Here is a 19,553-nt window from a genome sequence, read left to right as displayed (position 1 = left end):
CCAAGACAATATGAGACCCCACTTATTTTCAGCAAGTAAATAAATGTCATTTTTGGTTAGAAGTATGGCTTGTAGCAAAAGATGGTAAATGCAGAAATTTCTGTACAAATCAGCCATTCATTGGTTGATTTCTACAGACATTTCTGCATTTACCATCTTGCCAGTCCCTGTGTGCAAAACTGGTACTATAAATCATTTTAAGTGTCTCATCCCTTTTATCAACAAAACATTTTTCAAATGATAACCTAGTACCAGTCATAAAACAATAAGACCCTTTTCCCAATCTGCAAACAGTGATCTTTCTGTGGAAACAATAAGACCACTTTCCCAACCCACATTGATCTTTCTGTGGAAGGAATAAGACCTCTTTCCCAACCTACAAAGAGTTATCCTTCTGTGGAAACAATAGGACCCCTTTCCTAACCTGTAAACAGTAATCTTCTGTGGAAACAATAAGACCCTTTTCCAATCCACACTGATTCTTCTGTGGAAACAACAAGATCACTTTCCCAGTCAAGAATCAATGATATTTCTGTGGAATCAAAAAGACCTCTTTCCCAATACACAATGATTTTTCCTTGGAAACTATAAAAAAACCTTTCCCAAAATTAAAAATATTGATATTTCTTTGGAAACAAGAAGACCCCTTTTCTAATCTACAAACAGTGTGTGAGTGTGTGTGATTTGGACTTTTAACATAGCTTTTTTTAAAAATGCAGTCATACTGATATGATGTCTGCAGTGTGGCAATTTATAGTGATGTCTAGCACTGGGGCATCATGCTGCAGACATGTAGCATCATGTCCCACTCAGTTACAATATCCTGACACCAGGCCAACCAGTTATAACACTCCCCTTTTGATGCTTTGTGCCATAAGAGGCAGCTGCTGAGTAACATTTTTATAAAATTTTTGATATAAGTCAGCCAGGGTTCAAACCCATGACCTCCCACATCTGAGGCAGACACTCTAGCCTCTTAGGCCACTGGAGCAATCAATATATTGAGAAACAGTGATCTTTCTGTGGAAATAATAAGACCGCTTTCCCAATCCACAACATTAAGTATCAACAAAGACGTAATTTTTCACAAAACTTTGAAATTGAAACCCATAAAGATAAATGAGTTGGTACTTTAAAATATTTTGATTCTCATTCTCTCGTGCTGTGGTTATCATTTATAATCTGGTGAAGTTATTTTGCTGCAAACTTGCAAGAACTGTTTACTTGAGCTTTTAGAAACTGATTTTAACCAAGGCATAAAAAGTGGAACTAAAGTATCTTAGCATAAAATATAGATATACTAAGGGGGACTCAAGGATCCTAACATCAACAATCCTAGCATAGGTATACAAAGGGGACTCAAGTATCTTAACATAAAATATAGATATACCAAGGGGGACTCAAGGACCCTAACATAGGTATAGAAAAGGGGATTCAAGTACCTTAACCTAAAATATAGATATACAAAGGGGAACTCAAGGTTCCTAAGATAGGTGCACAAAGGGGACTCGAGTATCTTAACATAAAATATAGAAATACAAAGGAGGACTCAAGGATCCTAATACAGGTATAGAAAAGGGGACTCAATTATCTAAACTCTAAAATGTAGGTATAAAAAGAATGACTCAAGTATCTTAATATAGGCATGCAAAAAGGGTGTGTGAGTGATTTGGATTTTTAATGTAGCTTTAACAATTTTTCAGTCATATTGCTATGATGTCTGCAGTGTGACATCATGCTGCAGACATGTAGCATGATGTCACACCCAGTCACATTATCCTGACACCAGGCCGACCAGTCCTAACACTAACCTCTTAATGCTGCGCGCCAAGTGAGGCAGCTGTTAGTACCATTTTTGTAAGTCTTTGGTATAACTCAGCCAGGGATCGAACCCACGACCTCCCTCATCCGAGGCAGACGCTCTAACCACTAGGCCATAGGAGTGGTTGGCTTGCAAAGGGAGGCTGAAGGATCTTAACACTGGTATCTTGGGGAGATTCAAGTATCTCAACATATAGGTATAAAATGTGGGAATCGTATCTTAGCTCTAAAATATATGTATACAATGGGAGAATCAATTATCTAAATATAATAATAATAATAATAATGATAATAATAATAATAATGACCTTAGTTAAAGAGGGTAACACAATTAACCAAGAACTAATCACTGTGCTACCTTGAGGACCTCATACAAAGGAATTTATTTATTTTAGCTGTATCTCTGAAGCCACTGGATATACTGGGTTTGGAAGAAGGAAATAGAGGGGACATTTCTAATCTCAACCAGAATACAACTCCAGAGCAAAGTTCCAGAGTATTGGAAACATTTTTTTTAAAAATAATTCCTTATTTGGGTTGGGAATTTTATACTGTTTGGTAGATATGTGGGGAGTACTACCAGGTAGCCTATACTGGAATAGTGATTGTAAATATTCAGGTGCACTATTTTTGGATATCCTGTACATTAATTTGGCTTTTCTCAAACAGATTCGGTCTTTAATAGGTAATATTTTTAACTCACCAGCTAAATTTTCCTTGCTTTCTTCCTGGATTGATATTATCCCAAATGCTCGTTTTTGAAGATGTGCCAGCTTTGCTATGTTTTTATTATTTGAATTACCCCATACTGTATTACAGTTACTGTAGTCTAAATAGGGTTGTATGTAACTGTTATAAAATAGTTTTATGTACCTTTCAGGGAGAAAATGTCTTATCCTACTGAGAAGCCATTGACTTTTTTTACTGATATGTTTGATAAATTCAGTCCATGATAGGTTATTATAGAGGTATACAACAGGGGACTCAAGTACCTTAGCTCTAAAACATGGTGTTGTAAGTCTAGGCTCTTACAGAAAGTAACAAGAAAAAAGTGAAGACAACAAGCTTTGTAAAATTTAACAAATAATTTATTTTCTAGACTATCAAGTGAAAAATGAGAAAAAAGAACTTACGGTTTTACAAAACAAATCCAAAAATAATCCAAGAGTGAAACCGAGTTCAAATCCCGACGAAATTCAAAATGGAAGACAATGATGTTGGTATTTCCGGGGAAAACAATTACTCAAAATCCAAATAATTTTAAGAAAATAAAATAGGCCTAATTAGTCCAAAACTGGTCACAACATAAAGCAACTTGACTTCTCAAGTGTTAAGGCACGAATGACTATTCATTCTTGAAGTATCAACAATAAGTTTTACTTCAATGCAAAACTGATGCCCGGATGAAGGTCACGTGGTCATCTTTCTAGAACAAAATAGAAGCTTTTGACATGCCTGACATCACGTACTTCCAGTATGGCCCTAACTGAAATCAATGGTTCTACTCTGGGAAAGAATGAAAAAAAATTAAAAAAAGATTGTTTACCAGAACTGCCACTGTTTCTGAATCAAGGTCAGGAACTAGGTCAGCATTAGATACAATGTCTCTATAAATGTTTATGTCAAAAGGAACAAAATCAGTCAGAACTGAACTCTATCCTGGACAATATCAAACCCAGTTAATAAAGTTACATTACAATAGCATGTAATGGAATATGAAAAAAATTAAAAATTAACAAGCAAACAATTAAATTAAATCAAATATAAATTAAATGAAATATACATAACAATGGGTAAACAAAGGGGGACTCTAGACTTAACTCTAAAACATAGGTATATATAAGGGGACTCAAGTATCTTAACAAAAAGGGGGACCTAATAAAATAATAATAATGACTTTATTTAAAGAGGTTAACACAATTAGCTGAAAAACTAATCTACCTTGAAGCCCTTATACAAAGGAAATTTATTTATTTTAATTGCATCTCTGAAGCCACTGGATATATTGGGTTTGGAAGAATGAAATAGAGTAGGCATTTCTTGAGTATCTTAGCTTTAAAATTTGAGTATCATAACTCTAAAACATGGGTATACAAAGTGGGACTCAAGTATCTTAACTCTAAAACATAGGTATACAAATGGGGAATTTGAGTATCATAACTCTAAAACATGGGTATACAAATGGGGAATTTGAGTATCATAACTCTGAAACATGGGTATACAAATGGGGAATTTGAGTATCATAACTCTAAAACATGGGTATACAAATGGGGAATTTGAGTATCATAACTCTAAAACATGGGTATACAAATGGGGAATTTGAGTATCATAACTCTAAAACATGGGTATACAAAGGGGAACTTGAGTATTTTAGCTCTAACACATGGGTATACAAAGTGGGACTCAAATATCTTAACTCTAACACATGGGTATACAAATGGGGACTTGAGTGTCTTAACTCTAAGACATAGGTATACAAAGGGGGACTCAAGTATCTTAACTCTAAAACATAGGTATGCAAAGGGGGACTCAAGTATCTTAACTCTAACACATGGGTATACAAATGGAGACTCAAGTATCATAACTCTACAACATGGGTATACAAAGAGGGGCTTGAGTATTTTAACTCTAAGACATAGGTATGCAAAGGAAGATTTGAGTATCTTAACTATAAAATATGGGGGACTCAAATATCCTAACTCTGAAACATGGGTATACAAAGGGACTTAAATATCTTAACTGTGAAACATAGGTATATCTATGGGCAGGGGTGCACAACCTTTTTTTGCCAAGGGCCAGATTGCATTTTCTAAGACCACTCAAGGGCCGCAAACACTAATTTCTATAATATAATTACTATTCACGGGCCAGATTTCTGTGTTGTTTTAATTTGCCCTGAGGGCCAGACAGAACACGTTCGCAGGCTGGATGCAACCCGTGAACTATGGGTTGTGCACCCCTGATATAGGGGGACTCAAGTATCTTAACTCTAAAACATGTGTATACAAAGGGGGACTCAAGTATCTTAACTTAAAACATGGGTATAGAAAGGGCGATTGGAGTATCTTAACTCTAAAATATTGGAACCATATTGTCCCTGGACAGAATCTAGAAGTCATTGTTTCACTGTATTTGTATTTCACATTGCTCACTTCACTTCATTTTATTTTTCAAAGTGCACATTTTGTATCATAGGAAATATGGATGCTCTACAATTGCTGACCAAGAAACCCTGGCTGAATTTACAAGTTTACATCATTAAGTGTGATTACTATCAACATATCATGGTGACATGTTTACATCATTAAGTGTGATTACTATCAACATAACATGGTGACATGTTTACATCATTAAGTGTGATTACTATCAACATAACATGGTGACATGTTTACATCCTTAACTGTGATTACTTCCAATATAACAGTGTGACAAGCTTACAACTTCAATTGTCAGTATTTTAAACATAATGGGGTGACAGGTTTACATCCTTAATTCAGATTATTTTTAACATAACAGGGTGACAGACTCTTGATGACAATTACAATTACATTTATATATATAAAGAGAGAGAGGAGAGAGAACCTCTTGGGATGACTTTTATCCAGGTGACAATTTTCAAATTATCCGTTTTGATGGAGAGTAAACAAACCATCTCACCCTACAAAGGGTGTGAACTATTCAGTGTAAACACGTCTTGTAATAAACCCCATACAGTCAAGTGGTCAGCAAAGATCCATACAAAGTGGTCAGCAAAGGTAAATCAAATCTTCCTACTCATGTGAATCTTGTAAAAATCCACTCTCAAAAGTATACAGGTTGTATTGAATAAATTATAAAATAAATGATATTGATAACATAGATAATACTGATAAACATGGCATGATCATTTCAATTCTAAATGAAATGTTAGTAGAGACTAGGGGGTGGTGGGTGGTGAAAGGTAAATCCAGGTCATTATTGTATTATTTTGTGGTGAAACTGTTAAGGAGCTTCATTGATGCTAAAGTAACCATTTCCACAATTTATCCCTGTCTCTCCTCCCCCACCCCCACTAGTAATCCACTGGGGTAGAATGGTGGGGTAGTGGATCCAGAATTTAAGATAAGTATGAACACCTGTCCAGTACCACCATAAAACCTTGAAATATTAGACATTGTTATTTGGCCTTTTGCCCATGAGAAAACCATGCATTCTTATACAATTATTTGTAGGCTGCATTTAATTTCCTTTTTAAAGGTATTCCATGATTGCTTTAATATATGCAAATAGAATATATGACAATGGTGACCACTGATTGAATGGGATTAACTGTACCTGTAACCTGTGTTCTGTAGCCATGGCCAGATATACACAATTATATAGGTAAGTAGATCTGCCTGTGATATCTGCATTCAATATCCTACTAACAATCTGACCATAAGGCTGCCATACTGTAGTCAATGTACACAGATTTACCTGTCTATTGTTTCCACCTACAAGTACAATAGTTATCTCCCTTTAAAAATAATTGTTCAGTCTTAATACCCATGTTGTTTTCTTCAGTCTTTTTTCCCCCCTTATTACAGAGTGAAAAAATTGCATGTTTAAGCCAAAACATGCGGCTAAATATCAAGGTGGTGATCAAATAAATACTTTGCAAACCAATTTCAAGTCTGAACCATAAATTTTATTACATGTTTATTTATTTAAATTTTTTATTGTATATAGAACAATAACCTCATATGTAACTTTCATCCATCTTGTAAGAGCAAATAGGTATAACTGTTTGATTCACAAGTCAACTCTCATGTGTGCATGTCAATATGCAAATTAATTTAAGAATCAGTTGATCATCATATTCTACACAATAAATATTTCCAAATATTACTGTCTGGAACAAAAAATAAACATCCAATAAATATTGAAATTTGGGTTTACATGCTATTTTGAGATCTCTAAATTTAAATATTGCAAGTTTCAAGCCCAATAATACATACAAAAGAGTATTTAATTTTTTTAGAATACAAACAACTCATGCAGACTTCTTACCACACCTTATGTTATGTCAATACAACCAGTCTGTGTCAGACTTCTTACCAAACCTTATGTCAGTATAACAAGTCTGTGTTGGACTTCTTACCACACCTTATGTCAATACAACCAGTCTTTGTCAGACTTCATTCCACACCTTATCTTATGAATAGAATATGAGCAGTCTGTGTCAGACTTCTTACCACATCTTATGTCATTAACAGAATACAAGCAGCACTTTATGTCATTAACAGAATAGAACCAGTCTGTGTCAGACTTCTGTCCACACTTTATGTCATTTTCTTCCTGTCATTTGTAAAGTAATTTTCAGAGAAATATTACCCTACCTCAGCAAGCCACTAAATTTGATTATGCAATTGAAATGAACAACTGCACTCTGTTAAAATGATATTAGCATGTTATTACAGTTTCAGCATTAACCCCAAGAGTGCCTAAATCATCATATAAATTCAAATCCAGTAAACCCATTTTAAACTTTGTGCATAAACATATAAAAATCAAATTAAAGACAAAAATATTCTGGTGTATTTTAATTTAATATATACAAAATGGGTACAGTCAAAGAGGTACTTATACATTTTTCCAGCAACTGGAGTCATACTCATATTGAGGGTACAGTCAAAGAGGTACTTATAAATTTTTCCAGCAACTGGAGTCATTCTAACATTATCTTTCATGGCATTGCAAGAAATACTTGATTATGTTAATATGTATACATGAAGTTAATGGTATTTGCAAGTTTACTATCAGTCATTTGTCAATTTATCGACTCCTTTATTTCATTTTAAAAGTACTTATTGGCAGATGTCATCATGGAAGGTACTTAAAATCAAACAAGAAAAATTGATGACTAAGCAACAAGCTATATTTTATACTGAGTTGTCGCCTCATTAACAATGACCTTTACTTAAATCATGATTCTAACTGAAGCAAAACAGGCTGAGGAATGCAAACATTGAAATATCCTAATGAGGCACTACAACATAATTGTATATACAACACTGTAATAATATCAAACACCCTACCCCACCCCCACTTTCTTAATACTGAGTCTTGATGGTTAGATCTCATTAGAACCCACCCCCCTTTGGTAATGTTGAGTTTTCATGGGTAGATCTCATTAGACCCCACCCACCCTCCTTTGGTTTTTGTTGTTGTTGTTATAGGTTTTAATGCCATTTTTCAGCACAGGATAGGCTGTACATGAAGGCCAGTATAAATGGTAGAGGAAGAACCCAGGAGAACCCCAGAAAGAGCCACCAACCCACGAAAAGCTACTGGTAAGCTTTCTCATGTACCCACGGTAGCCAAGAATGAGACTCAAACCACACAGACAGAGGTGAGATGGCATTGATCATTAACGGTGAGCGCTTTAGACAGCTCAGCCACACACACCCCCTTTGGTAATGTTGAATCTTCAAATTGCATTTCTACATTACTAATGTGAATGTGAGTACAATTAAGACCAGGAGGATGTATTGAGGGTAAAGCAGTGAAAATAGTATCTAACAAGGATTTAATTTACTTTATTAAAATCAGGGTGAAAATACTGTTTTTTTATGTACTAGAAACAGATATTGTAAATTTTTATTTTACATTAAAAATGTGTTGGTTATATTCCACCAAAGATTTGGACCAATACTGGCATCATGGAGTTCATTGGCTATATATAAATTGTTAAAATTCTCAAGTTTTCCACTTCTTGTGGTGATTATAGCTTGGTCTCTGACTTTGTCCCAATGTAAAGAAAGGTTATTTCTTTTGGCCAAGCAGTGGATTCTCTTTCATTACTGGATTAGTTGTCAAACATTATTGTGCATTCAGGGAGGATCTCTTGAATTATTTGTTATTATTTAATTGGAAATACAATATTTGCTCACTTATTCGTCGAGTCAGCCTTCAAAGATACTGATCTGCTGTAGCATAATGCACCTGCAGATCAGTATCTGTGATGTTTGTTCAACTGATTACTTCGAACAAACTACGCAGACCCAGATCTGCCAGTGCATTATGTGATGGCAAATATGGGTATGTACAGTTTGAAGTTGGACTTAACTTATAAGCAAGTAAAACTGGTAATAGAATGGACAGCCACAAAGACATTGCCAGAAATCTTACCAACTTTTAATCTATCAGAGATTAGAAAACTTCCAATTAGCTCCAGATACCAAATCTCTTTGTCATTCATAATTAGCCACTTTCTTTTCCAACACTTTTCACTGAAAGCCATGCTGTTGAGCATTCATGAAGTGTGTGGAACAATAAACTGGGCTTTGATTTCCAAAAACTTCCTTTTTGCAACAATTTAGTGCATCCCTAATAAGTACTAAATTGATTAATGTGGATCTATGATAACATAACATAACGATATGATACGATATGATATAATATAATATAATATAATATAATATAATATAATATAATATAATATAATATAATATAATATACATATACTGGACATCTTCATTAAAGTTACCTAAGATTTATATATTTTGATATCTTCATTGAAGTTCCCTAAGATTATCATTTTCTGACATTTTAATTTAAGGCCCAAATGATTATTATATGACATGTTCACTGAAGTTCCCTAAGATTATTATATTTTGACATCTTCATTGAAATCCCCTAAGTTTATTACATTTTGACAATACCGACAGATTGTTTAGCTGAGAGTTTGATCAAAATTCATTCATCCAATGTTGGGTATATATAAAAACTTTAAATTAAAAGTTGTCTTCCATTAAGAATTATTTGAGCCAATAGGGCCTCAAGGTGTAGTATTACAATAATTGCTTTTTTAATAACAGAAATTCCTGTTGGAAAATAACCCAATTTTATTGCTAACAAGATCGATTGGTGGGTGGGTGAAAATTCTACCTATAATGAAGTACATGATGCAAGTAATTTGACCACCACTTAATGAAGTGGAAACCATTATCATGCTCACCTTTTAATAGGAACTGTATTTTAATGAAGGGCCTTATAACAGGAACTGTATTGTGAAGGGCTTTATAACAGGAACTATGTTATTATGAAGTACTTTATAACAGGAACTGTGTCACGTTGAAGGAGCTTATAACATGAACTATGTTCTAATGAAGGACATTATAACAGAAACTGTGTTATTATGAAGGGAGTTGTAACAGGAACTGTGTTATAATGAAGGGCCTTATAACAGGAACTGTGTTATAATGAAGAGCTTTATAACAGAAACTATGTTACAGTGAAGGGTTTTATAACAGGAACTGTGTTATAATGAAGGTCTTTACAACAGGAACTGTGTTATAATGAAGGACATTATATCAAGGAACTATATTATAATGAATGAAGGAACTTATAGCAACTGTATTACAATTATGGGCCTTATTGCAGGAACTGTGTTAAAATGAATGACTTTATATCAGGAACTGTGTTATAATGAATGGCCTTATAAAAGGAACTGTGTTATAATGAAGGACATTATATCAAGGAACTGTATAATGAATGAACTTCTAATAGCAAATGTATTACAATCAAGGGCCTTATTGCAGAAACTGTGCTCTATGAAGAGCATTATAACAGGAACTGCTTTATAATGAAGGGTCTTATAACAGGAACCATATTATAATGAAGGAATTTATACTTGGAGCTGGGTTATAATGAAAGGTTATGTTAAGTAAATATAATTTACTTTGTTTATTAGTTAGTTTTAATTAATTTTATTTCATTACATGCTATTGTAATGTAATAGTGTATGTTGGACTTGACCTTGTCAAAAATTGAGTTCACTTCTGCCTGCCACAAATTTACTTTTTTTTAAAACTCTGTTCACTGTAAACAACTAATACATAGCTAAATTATTCTCTACATGTATGGGTTTAAAATCTATTATTATTAATAAAAAAAGTACATATGTTTATTTGGGTCTAGGTTTTGGAATTTCCTAACTGAATTTGACATAATCCAGGTTATTGTTTTGTAAATATCAAGATCATTCTTCAAGGTTATTTTGCATTAGGTAAGTTTTTATTAGAAAATGCAATTGTGACCTGAGTTCAAGTAGAGAACTATATATAGTGTAACTGAGAGGATTTTATCAGTTGCTTTAAGATCTAGCACCTCGAAACTGAATTGTATACTACACTGTGCCCAGATGGGCTGAATTTTATTTCTTCAAATTATTGAATTCAAGTGATTATTTTCTCTGGAAATACAAAACTGTTCTGATAAAATTCTTGGATAGAGACATTTACTGGCATTTATAGTGTATTCAAACCTGGAAATATATTTCTGTGATTCAACAAAAGACTGCTGGCACATCAACACCATAGGAGTTATAACAGACATCTCACTACCTTCAATTTTTGGATTTATTCCATACTTTAAGTGAATTTTATTCAGGACTTTAAATTACTAGGACTTGTGTCTCTAATTCTTAGAATATTTTAGGATTAATACACAATACCACAAGTTCTCTTTTCTCATTTCCTCTTTGTATTCTTGGGAAATAAATTGTTTGTTAAATTTTACAAAGCTTTTTGTCTTTCAATCTTTTCTGTTACTTATTTTAAGAGCATAGACTTGTAACACTTCTAACAGGAACTGTGTTATAATGAATGACCTGATTATGACTCTATGGTCTTTAAGGAACAGAAAAGAGTAAAAGACCAACAAGTTTTGTCAAATTTAACAATTAATTTCCCTTAAAAAATGTGAAAATTAAAAAAAAAACAGCAATGTGAATTAAATCCCCAAAAGCCATAAAAGTTCTATCACCAGTCCAAATGAATGAAGTTCAAACTGAATTCCAGTGGTATGTTAAATAAATGCTGAGATATGAACGTGCTGACGTGCCTGTATTCTTGAATGTACTAATGTGCCAATGGCCTGGAGAGTGGGGCAGTGTGCTAACAGTCTTTTGATGTATCAAACTAATATAATCCAAAATGTCCTTGTCTGAAGTGACTATAATTCCAGGGTAAAGTTTTTGTCAAAAATATTATTGAGCACTTCATAATTCCAGTGAATCAAAATCTGAATAAATAAATCCAACCAAATCACAAACTGAACACAACAATAAGACTGATTATGCCTCAGATGTTAAGACAAGAATGAATAATCCCAATGTAATCAAGATTATATACCTCACTTGACCTAGGTTGAAATTATCATTCATGAAAATAATCTGTCAAAAGGAAATTTCCATTCTGGAATGAGGTCAGAATGAGACTGTATTTTTAACTCAGATTGTTTTAAATATATACCGGTATACTATTAATAATTATCTGAATATTTAATCTATTCTCACAGAGAAATATTTGCTGTGTATTTTGTTGTTTATAAAATAAATGTCACTGGTCAGGTAGACTATTAACTTATTTTTTGACAAAGGTCAAGTACAAAATACAGATGTACATACCATACAACCATTACGAAAAGCCAGCAAATAATACAAATTAAACATACATAACAACCTTATAATAGGAACTGTGTTATAATGAAGGGCCTTGTAACAGGAACTGTGTTATAATAAAGGGCCTCATAGTGTGGGAGATCAGTATATACTGTATCTCTATTCAGGAACCTGAATCAATGCTACTATTTTTAGGTATGTTTAGAATATCATACTTATTATCACCAGAAAAGATACAAAACATGGTTCATGATACAAAATTATTCAAGCATGTGTTAAATGACAGCAAGGTATAATTACATGTATCAAGAAAAAAATGTGGACAAATGAATGAAAAAACCCTTGCTTAAGTTGTTACCATTGTAAAAATTATTTTTATTATACAGTTTTACACAAAGATCTGGAATATTTATATAGTTAAATAGAGTAATTTGAACATGAAAAGGAAAATGACAAAATTCAAAGACAGTACCCAGTAACCTGGACCATAATTTTGATCTGATTAGTATAATAGGGTAGACAAGAAGTCTTCTTGCCCATTTAAGTAACAGACATTGCCATTTCTTGCCCATTTAAGTAACACAAAATTGCCATTTCTTGCCAGTTTAGGTAACACAAAATTGCAATTTCTTGCCCATTTAAGTAACAGACAAAACAGGATATCCTCATGTTTAGTAAATCAAGTAAATACCATACTTTCTTTGTAGTACATTACATGTTGTTTACGTATTACTTTTTGCAGAAACAAATAGATTATTCTATGGTAAAATACATGCCATAATTCACATGTAACTGAATCAATCTCAGCTAGAAGTACTGAGTCTTCATGATGTATCTAATAACAATAGGACAATTGTAACTGCATGGTGTCATGTGATCCATAGATAAATCAGTTTGGTGGAAATGGGAATTCAATACAAAAGTTTGAATAAGGCCACACACCCTATGGCTGAGTGTGTGTGAGTGTGTGATTTGGATTTTAACATAGCTTTAACAATTTTTCATTCATATCGCTAAGATGTCTGCAGTGTGGCAGTTTATAGTGATGTCTAGCACTGGGGCATCATGCTGCAGACATGTAGCATGATGTCCCACCCAGTCACATTATCCTGACACCTGGCCAACCAGTTCTAACACAAACCTCTTAATACTGAGCACCAAGCGAGGTAGCTGTTAGTACCATTTTTGTAAGTCTTTGGTATGACTTGGCCAGGGATCGAACTCATGACCTCTCACGTCCGAGGTGGATGCTCTAACCAGTAGGCCATGGAGTGGTCCCCCTATGGCTGAGACATTTTATTTGGAAGAAACTCCATTTCTAATTTGTAAGCCATGACATAATTCCTTGGTCACTAGATTCTACAAAAGCATTCTATGAGCATATCCAAGTACTATGACAGTTTGCATTATAGATTTATTTCTTCAACAGTTACATACATGTAGCAGGCTGGAAAAATAATATCATGACAATTCATGGGATGTTATACTAAAATTATCTGATATATTTAACATGGCTTGCAAACTGAATCCTCTCACAATAAGAGGTAAAGATCAACATCAAAAGAATCAATTACTATTTGAGTGAGGGACAGTGTCATTTGGATTATTAACATAGCTTTAACAATTGTTTAGTCATATCACTACAATGTCTGCAGTGTGGCAGTTTATAGTGATGTCTAGCACTGGGGCATCATGCTGCAGACATGTAGAATGATGTCCCACCAAGTCACATTATCCTGGTGTCAGGCCGACCAGTCCTAACACTAACCTCTTAATGCTGAACACCAAGCGATGCAGCTGTTAGTACCATTTTTATAAGTCTTTGGAATGACTCGGCTGGGGTTCAAACCCACGAGCTCACACATCTGAGGTGGATGCTCTAACCACTATGTCACAAGAGTGGTGAGTTACAGTATGCACACTAGCTGAGTGAGGGACAGTATGCACCTTAGTTGAGTGAGGTACAGTATGCATGCTAGTTGAGTGAGGCACATTATGCACACTAGATGAGTGAGGGACAGTATACATGCTAGATGACTGAAGTACAGTATGCATGTTGTAACAGCAGTCAACTGTTCAGTAAGCTTAACAGGTACACAGTAAGCCTAAAAGGTACACAGTAAGCCTAACAGGTACACAGTGGGAAAGATTAAGTTTCTAATCATTTCAATTAAATAGCATTGTTTCATTTACTGCAAACTGTGTACACACTTAGAAATTGTGGTAAATACAGCAGCCTTAATCAGGTGAACAAAGAACCTAGTGTACTGGAGATTATAACAAAAGGAAGGCTATTAACAATTAGCAGTATCATTGTTGAAATTTAAAAAACAACTAATGCTACAACTGTGACTGATTTTATATATCAATAACTAAACATAAAGAAAACTGTTATGATGATTAAAATTGGGAAGAACTATGGAACTATTCTGCATTCTAACGCACTGAAACAATTTCAGTCATTGTTGCATACAGTGAGAAATAAATATATCAAATACATAGTTTAAATTGAAATAACAATCTAAAAATAAAGTTCATTTATGTATTTGTAATTAGAGGAACCCTTTAAATGTCACAAGCAATACTATTTTGCCCTTATTTAGTCAGTAAAAATAAAAAATAAAAAAAGAAGTGCTGTACAATATAATTGCTGTACCCTCAATGCTAAGTACTAATTATGTCTCTAATACTTATCTCTAAAGTAATTTGGCATCGCTGCCTAACCCAGTTTCCAAATCCTTATTCAACAATTCTTAGGATTTGTGATGATTACTTGAAATAATCTTGTGAATGGAAGTCAGTGTGAATGTAGAGTATTAGTTAATCCCTTAATGTTTTGAATGGTGTGAGTTAAAAGTTTTGAATGGCGTGGATCATGCGCATGAGTCAAAAGTTTTTTTGTTGGACAAGCTTAATTTACTTCCAAACCTTCTGGCTATTGTTTGCATCTTTTAAAGTTGTTTTTCAAGTCAGTGTGTTTTTCCAAACATTATCAATGACTTATCTTGTGTTGTAAAGAACCAAGATTACATATAAATATAAATTTCCTACCATCATGATTTCAACATCATTTGAAAAAGATAGAAAACAGATAATAATGTGCATTTTATTGTGGTATTTTCTGAGACACAAAGGAAGGTAACTGAAACCAGACTTTAAACTACAGTGGAGAGGACATCCAACCAGTGACAGACATTCATGATACAAGCCAATCAAAGTCTCGTGCTGATAAAATATGAATATTCAAGATGAAATTTTCGCGAGAACATTTTTGTAATACATCACTGCTTTTTATTGTTGTTGTTCATCAGTCTAGTTTTCTGATTCTTATATGGCTAGAAAGTACCAAGCATGGAGTCAATGAAATAAGGACCAGACTAACTGTTGATACACCAGGAAACAAGATTCCTTTTCCAAAAACTAATGACATTTATTTAGTGAAATAATCGTCTATGTCAAAACAAATTTTTTCATAGCTCAATTAGTAAAATATTGATGCCGTGATTTCACTGCCAATATCAGTGATACTTCTCATTCTTGAGGGTATCTCAAAGTGCCACTTCAGAAATTGTCTGAAATTTGCTTCTCCACAATGATCCTATCTGTTAAACAAAATCCTATCTGTGAAACAAATCATTTTATTTGATGAAGCATTCATTTCACTTGGTTGCCTTTCTATCTTTGATCACATTTGTAAATGAGAAGGTTAATTTAAGGTAGTGTAATTATATTATGTACAGTAATATTTATAATTGTAAAAGGTCAATCAAAATGAGTTCAATCGATTTACAACCTCTAGATCTGATGCATGTAGGATTTACATGACTTTTAACTTTTCTTTCATTAATCCAATTTATTTTATACAAAAGAGGGCATTAATGTGATAAAACACAAAGCAGGTCAGCTTTTAATACAGTGCACCATACAACAAATGCTTCTGCAAGATATTAAGGCAAGGTTGGCCCTAATTAAGTTCTCATTGAAGTGCTTGCAGACATTGCTGTTATAGTCGATTGATTCACTATTGGTGTTATGGTCGATTGATTCATTGTACATCTGAATACAAGACGATTACACTTAAACCGAACTTAAAGAAAGAACTAAAACAGAACGTTCACTTGATAAAATAATTATTTAATTGATATTTATTTATTAAAGAAATGCCTGAAGCAGGTGTAAGTGACATTTTCATTGATCAAAATTTCATTGAATGTCGTTATTTACAGTGTACTAAGAAGGCTGTTTGGAAAGAACATGTAACAAAAAATATGACTTCTTAATAAAAGATGATATTATTTCATAAAAAGTTTATTAAAATTTGCAGGTCCTATCTACCATTTTCAATGATAAAATGAGCATACTTTAGTGTTTTATTTACAAGCCTTTCCAATGATAAAATGAGCATACATTAGTGTTTTATTTACAAGCCTTTAGCAATTTTCTTCAAGTTCAACAAATAGGGCTAATAACTTTTTAATATTTGCTATTACAAAGAAATGGGGTCCATGCACGAATCTGCATTATAAGTGGGTTCGCGAGTTACTGGGGCATGTGTTATACAGGGAGTGGTGTATTTTTTGGTATGCACATCTTAAGTTGATGGTCATAACATGTACCAAGTTTCATGGTGCTTTATTGAAAACTGTCAAACAAGTTGCATTTGGAAGATTTTGTCATAAACTACAACCAGCTCTAAGTCAGAAGGAGCAATGGCTCTAACAAATTGCAGAATCGCTGTGATTTGTTGACATCTTGAAATGATGACTAAAACAGGCACCAAACTTCATCCTAATTCATCAAAAGGAATAACCATGGCATTGATCTGATATTTGAGATCTCAGGTCACCCTTTTTGACTAACTTACCTGGTAATTTGTCTTCAGCATTATGGTTCTGGTTTTGACCAACTTACCTGGTAATTTGTCTTCAATATTATGGTTCTGTGGTTTAACTCTTAGATCCTCAACTTCTGTTTGATGCTTATTATCATCCTCAACTGGTATATCTTTGACTTCCTGGTTCTGCTGATCACCTTCCTTACCACTCTCTGTAGAAACATCATCTCCACCAAGGTCCTCTGTCTCACCCTTATTTTCAACCTTGACCTCCAGACCAGAGACCTCCCATTCTTTTGGTTTGCCTGTAGTGTCATCAGCTTCATCATCAGTAGGTTCTCCTTCCTGCTCAGCTGCAGCCTCTTTAATTGTTTCTGCAGGTACAAGTACTTCTGTTTCTGTACTACCAGCATCTGTCACTGGTTGGAGATCCTCTGCATAGGGCAATGTATCTGCACTAGAGTCTGTCAGTGTATACTCTATTATTGGACAGGAAGATGGAGATATAGCATCTCCATTTGTTGTCTGCTCACATGAAGCAACACCCTCATAATCACCTCCCTTCACTGGTGAAACCTTCCCAAACTCTTCTGAAGCTGGATTCTCTGTTGGAATATCTTCAACTGTGGTAGACATCTTTTTGACAGCTCTTCAGCTGATGTTCACTACAACTACTGAGTTTACACTGTGAAAGAATAAGGTTATTTGATCAACTAAGAAGGTGTAGCCTTTAAACAGGAAAATCTACATCAAATAATTACAGTCAAAGCATGCTTTCAATACAATGCTTGTTAGGGAACTTAATAAATCATTCATTAATCTTAAAATCTAATTAAGTGGTTCAGTAAGCATACTGTTGATATGCAAGGCCTTAAAAAGACTGACCGCATATTTTCGAAACTCAAGCTCAGACTAAAAACTCTGACATTCTATCAGTTTAATCAGAGTTAAGGTTTAATCAGTTTAATCAGAGTAAAGGTTTAATCAGTTTAATCAGAGACAAGGTAGGTTAACACAACTTCATTGTCAACTTCAGCTCCTTTTCTAGCAAGGAATTCAATTAGGAAGGTTTATTCCAAATATCGTATCTAATTCTGGGCTTTTGAGCTTTAGCTTGAGTTTCTTGTTGAAATAATGTTGAGAATATGGGTCCAGATTATAAATATTAAAGTTGATTGCAACTTTAATTTGATAGAAAAGTTCAACAGAGGTCAAGAAGTAACTTGGGCTCTTATGATTGCACAACGCCAGTTGTTCTTGATCTTCCAATAGTTCTGATATAATCTTCAAAAGCTCATTTTCCTTTACCATCGTTCTTCACTGAAACATGGGACTTTGGGAAATTTAGAGTCATTATCACAAGGCAGTAATGCCCATTGTCAGAATAGTTACCTCAGACATGCATACAAGGTAATGGCAGCATTATGGGAAATAATGCCAATTTTGTGTGACTAATTTACAAGCTGGAGAAACACAAGTTTATTCAGTAAAAACAAAGGAAGAAAAATGACAAGAATGTATGAAGGCTTAGTAAAGTCAAAAGAATTTAATGATGCTGAAATAACATGATGAAGTCTAGATATATGAGAAAATGGAAGGGTCATTCAAATTGACATTGGACTTGAATTAATGTTTTTACCAACGAATGAAGACCATCATTTTGTAAATAAATTACGTTAATACTTTAAAAATTATTCATCATATTAAGGATACAAGAAATCTATCTTCATGATGCAGTTCAACCAGTACATTAACTTATTAAATGTGCTTCATGAAATCTATCCTCATGATACAGGTCAACCAGTACATTAACTTATTAAATGTGCTTTTTGAAATATATCCTTGTCATACAGGTCAACCAGTACATTAACTTATAAATGTGCTTTATGAAATCTATCCCCATGATACAGGTCAACCAGTACATTAACTTATAAATGTGCTTTATGAAATCTATCCTTGTGATACAGGTCAACCAGTACATTAACTTACTAAATGTGCTTTATGAAATCTATCCTTGTGATACAGGTCAACCAGTATATTAACTTATAAATGTGCTTTATGAAATCTATCCTCATGATACAGGTCAACCAGTACATTAACTTACAAATGTGCTTTATGAAATCTATCCCCATGATACAGGTCAACCAGTGCATAAACTTATAAATGTGCTTTATGAAATCTATCTTTGTGATACAGGTCAACAAGTGCATTAATTTATTAAATGTGATTTATGAAATCTATCCCCATGATACAGGTCAACCAGTGCATAAACTTTTAAATGTGCTTTATGAAATCTATCCTTGTGATACAGGTCAACCAGTACATTAACTTATTAAATGTGCTTTATGAAATATATCCTTGTGATACATGTCAACAAGTGCATTAACTTATTAAATGTGCTTTATGAATTATATCCTTGTGATACATGTCAACAAGTGCATTAACTTATTAAATGTGTTTTATGAATTATATCCT

At 33.7% G+C, this 19,553-nt stretch overlaps 1 protein-coding gene across 1 annotated transcript in view; it reads right to left on the bottom strand.

The window, feature by feature from the left end:
- Positions 1–17,714, bottom strand: part of LOC149788541 (uncharacterized) — a 45,394-nt gene extending 27,680 nt beyond the window's left edge. The window contains exon 1 of the mRNA XM_089973526.1: positions 17,156–17,714. Coding sequence (XP_089829652.1) covers positions 17,156–17,714 — 559 coding nt within the window. The remainder of the gene's footprint in view (positions 1–17,155) is intronic.
- Between the last annotated feature and the right edge of the window lie 1,839 nt (positions 17,715–19,553).

The sequence above is a fragment of the Sinohyriopsis cumingii genome, chromosome 11, assembly GCF_028554795.1.
Source record: "Sinohyriopsis cumingii isolate HCF-2022 chromosome 11, ASM2855479v2, whole genome shotgun sequence".
In the NCBI taxonomy this organism is placed as follows: Eukaryota; Metazoa; Mollusca; class Bivalvia; order Unionida; family Unionidae; genus Sinohyriopsis; species Sinohyriopsis cumingii.
This window is presented reverse-complemented; position numbering and strand designations above follow the sequence as displayed.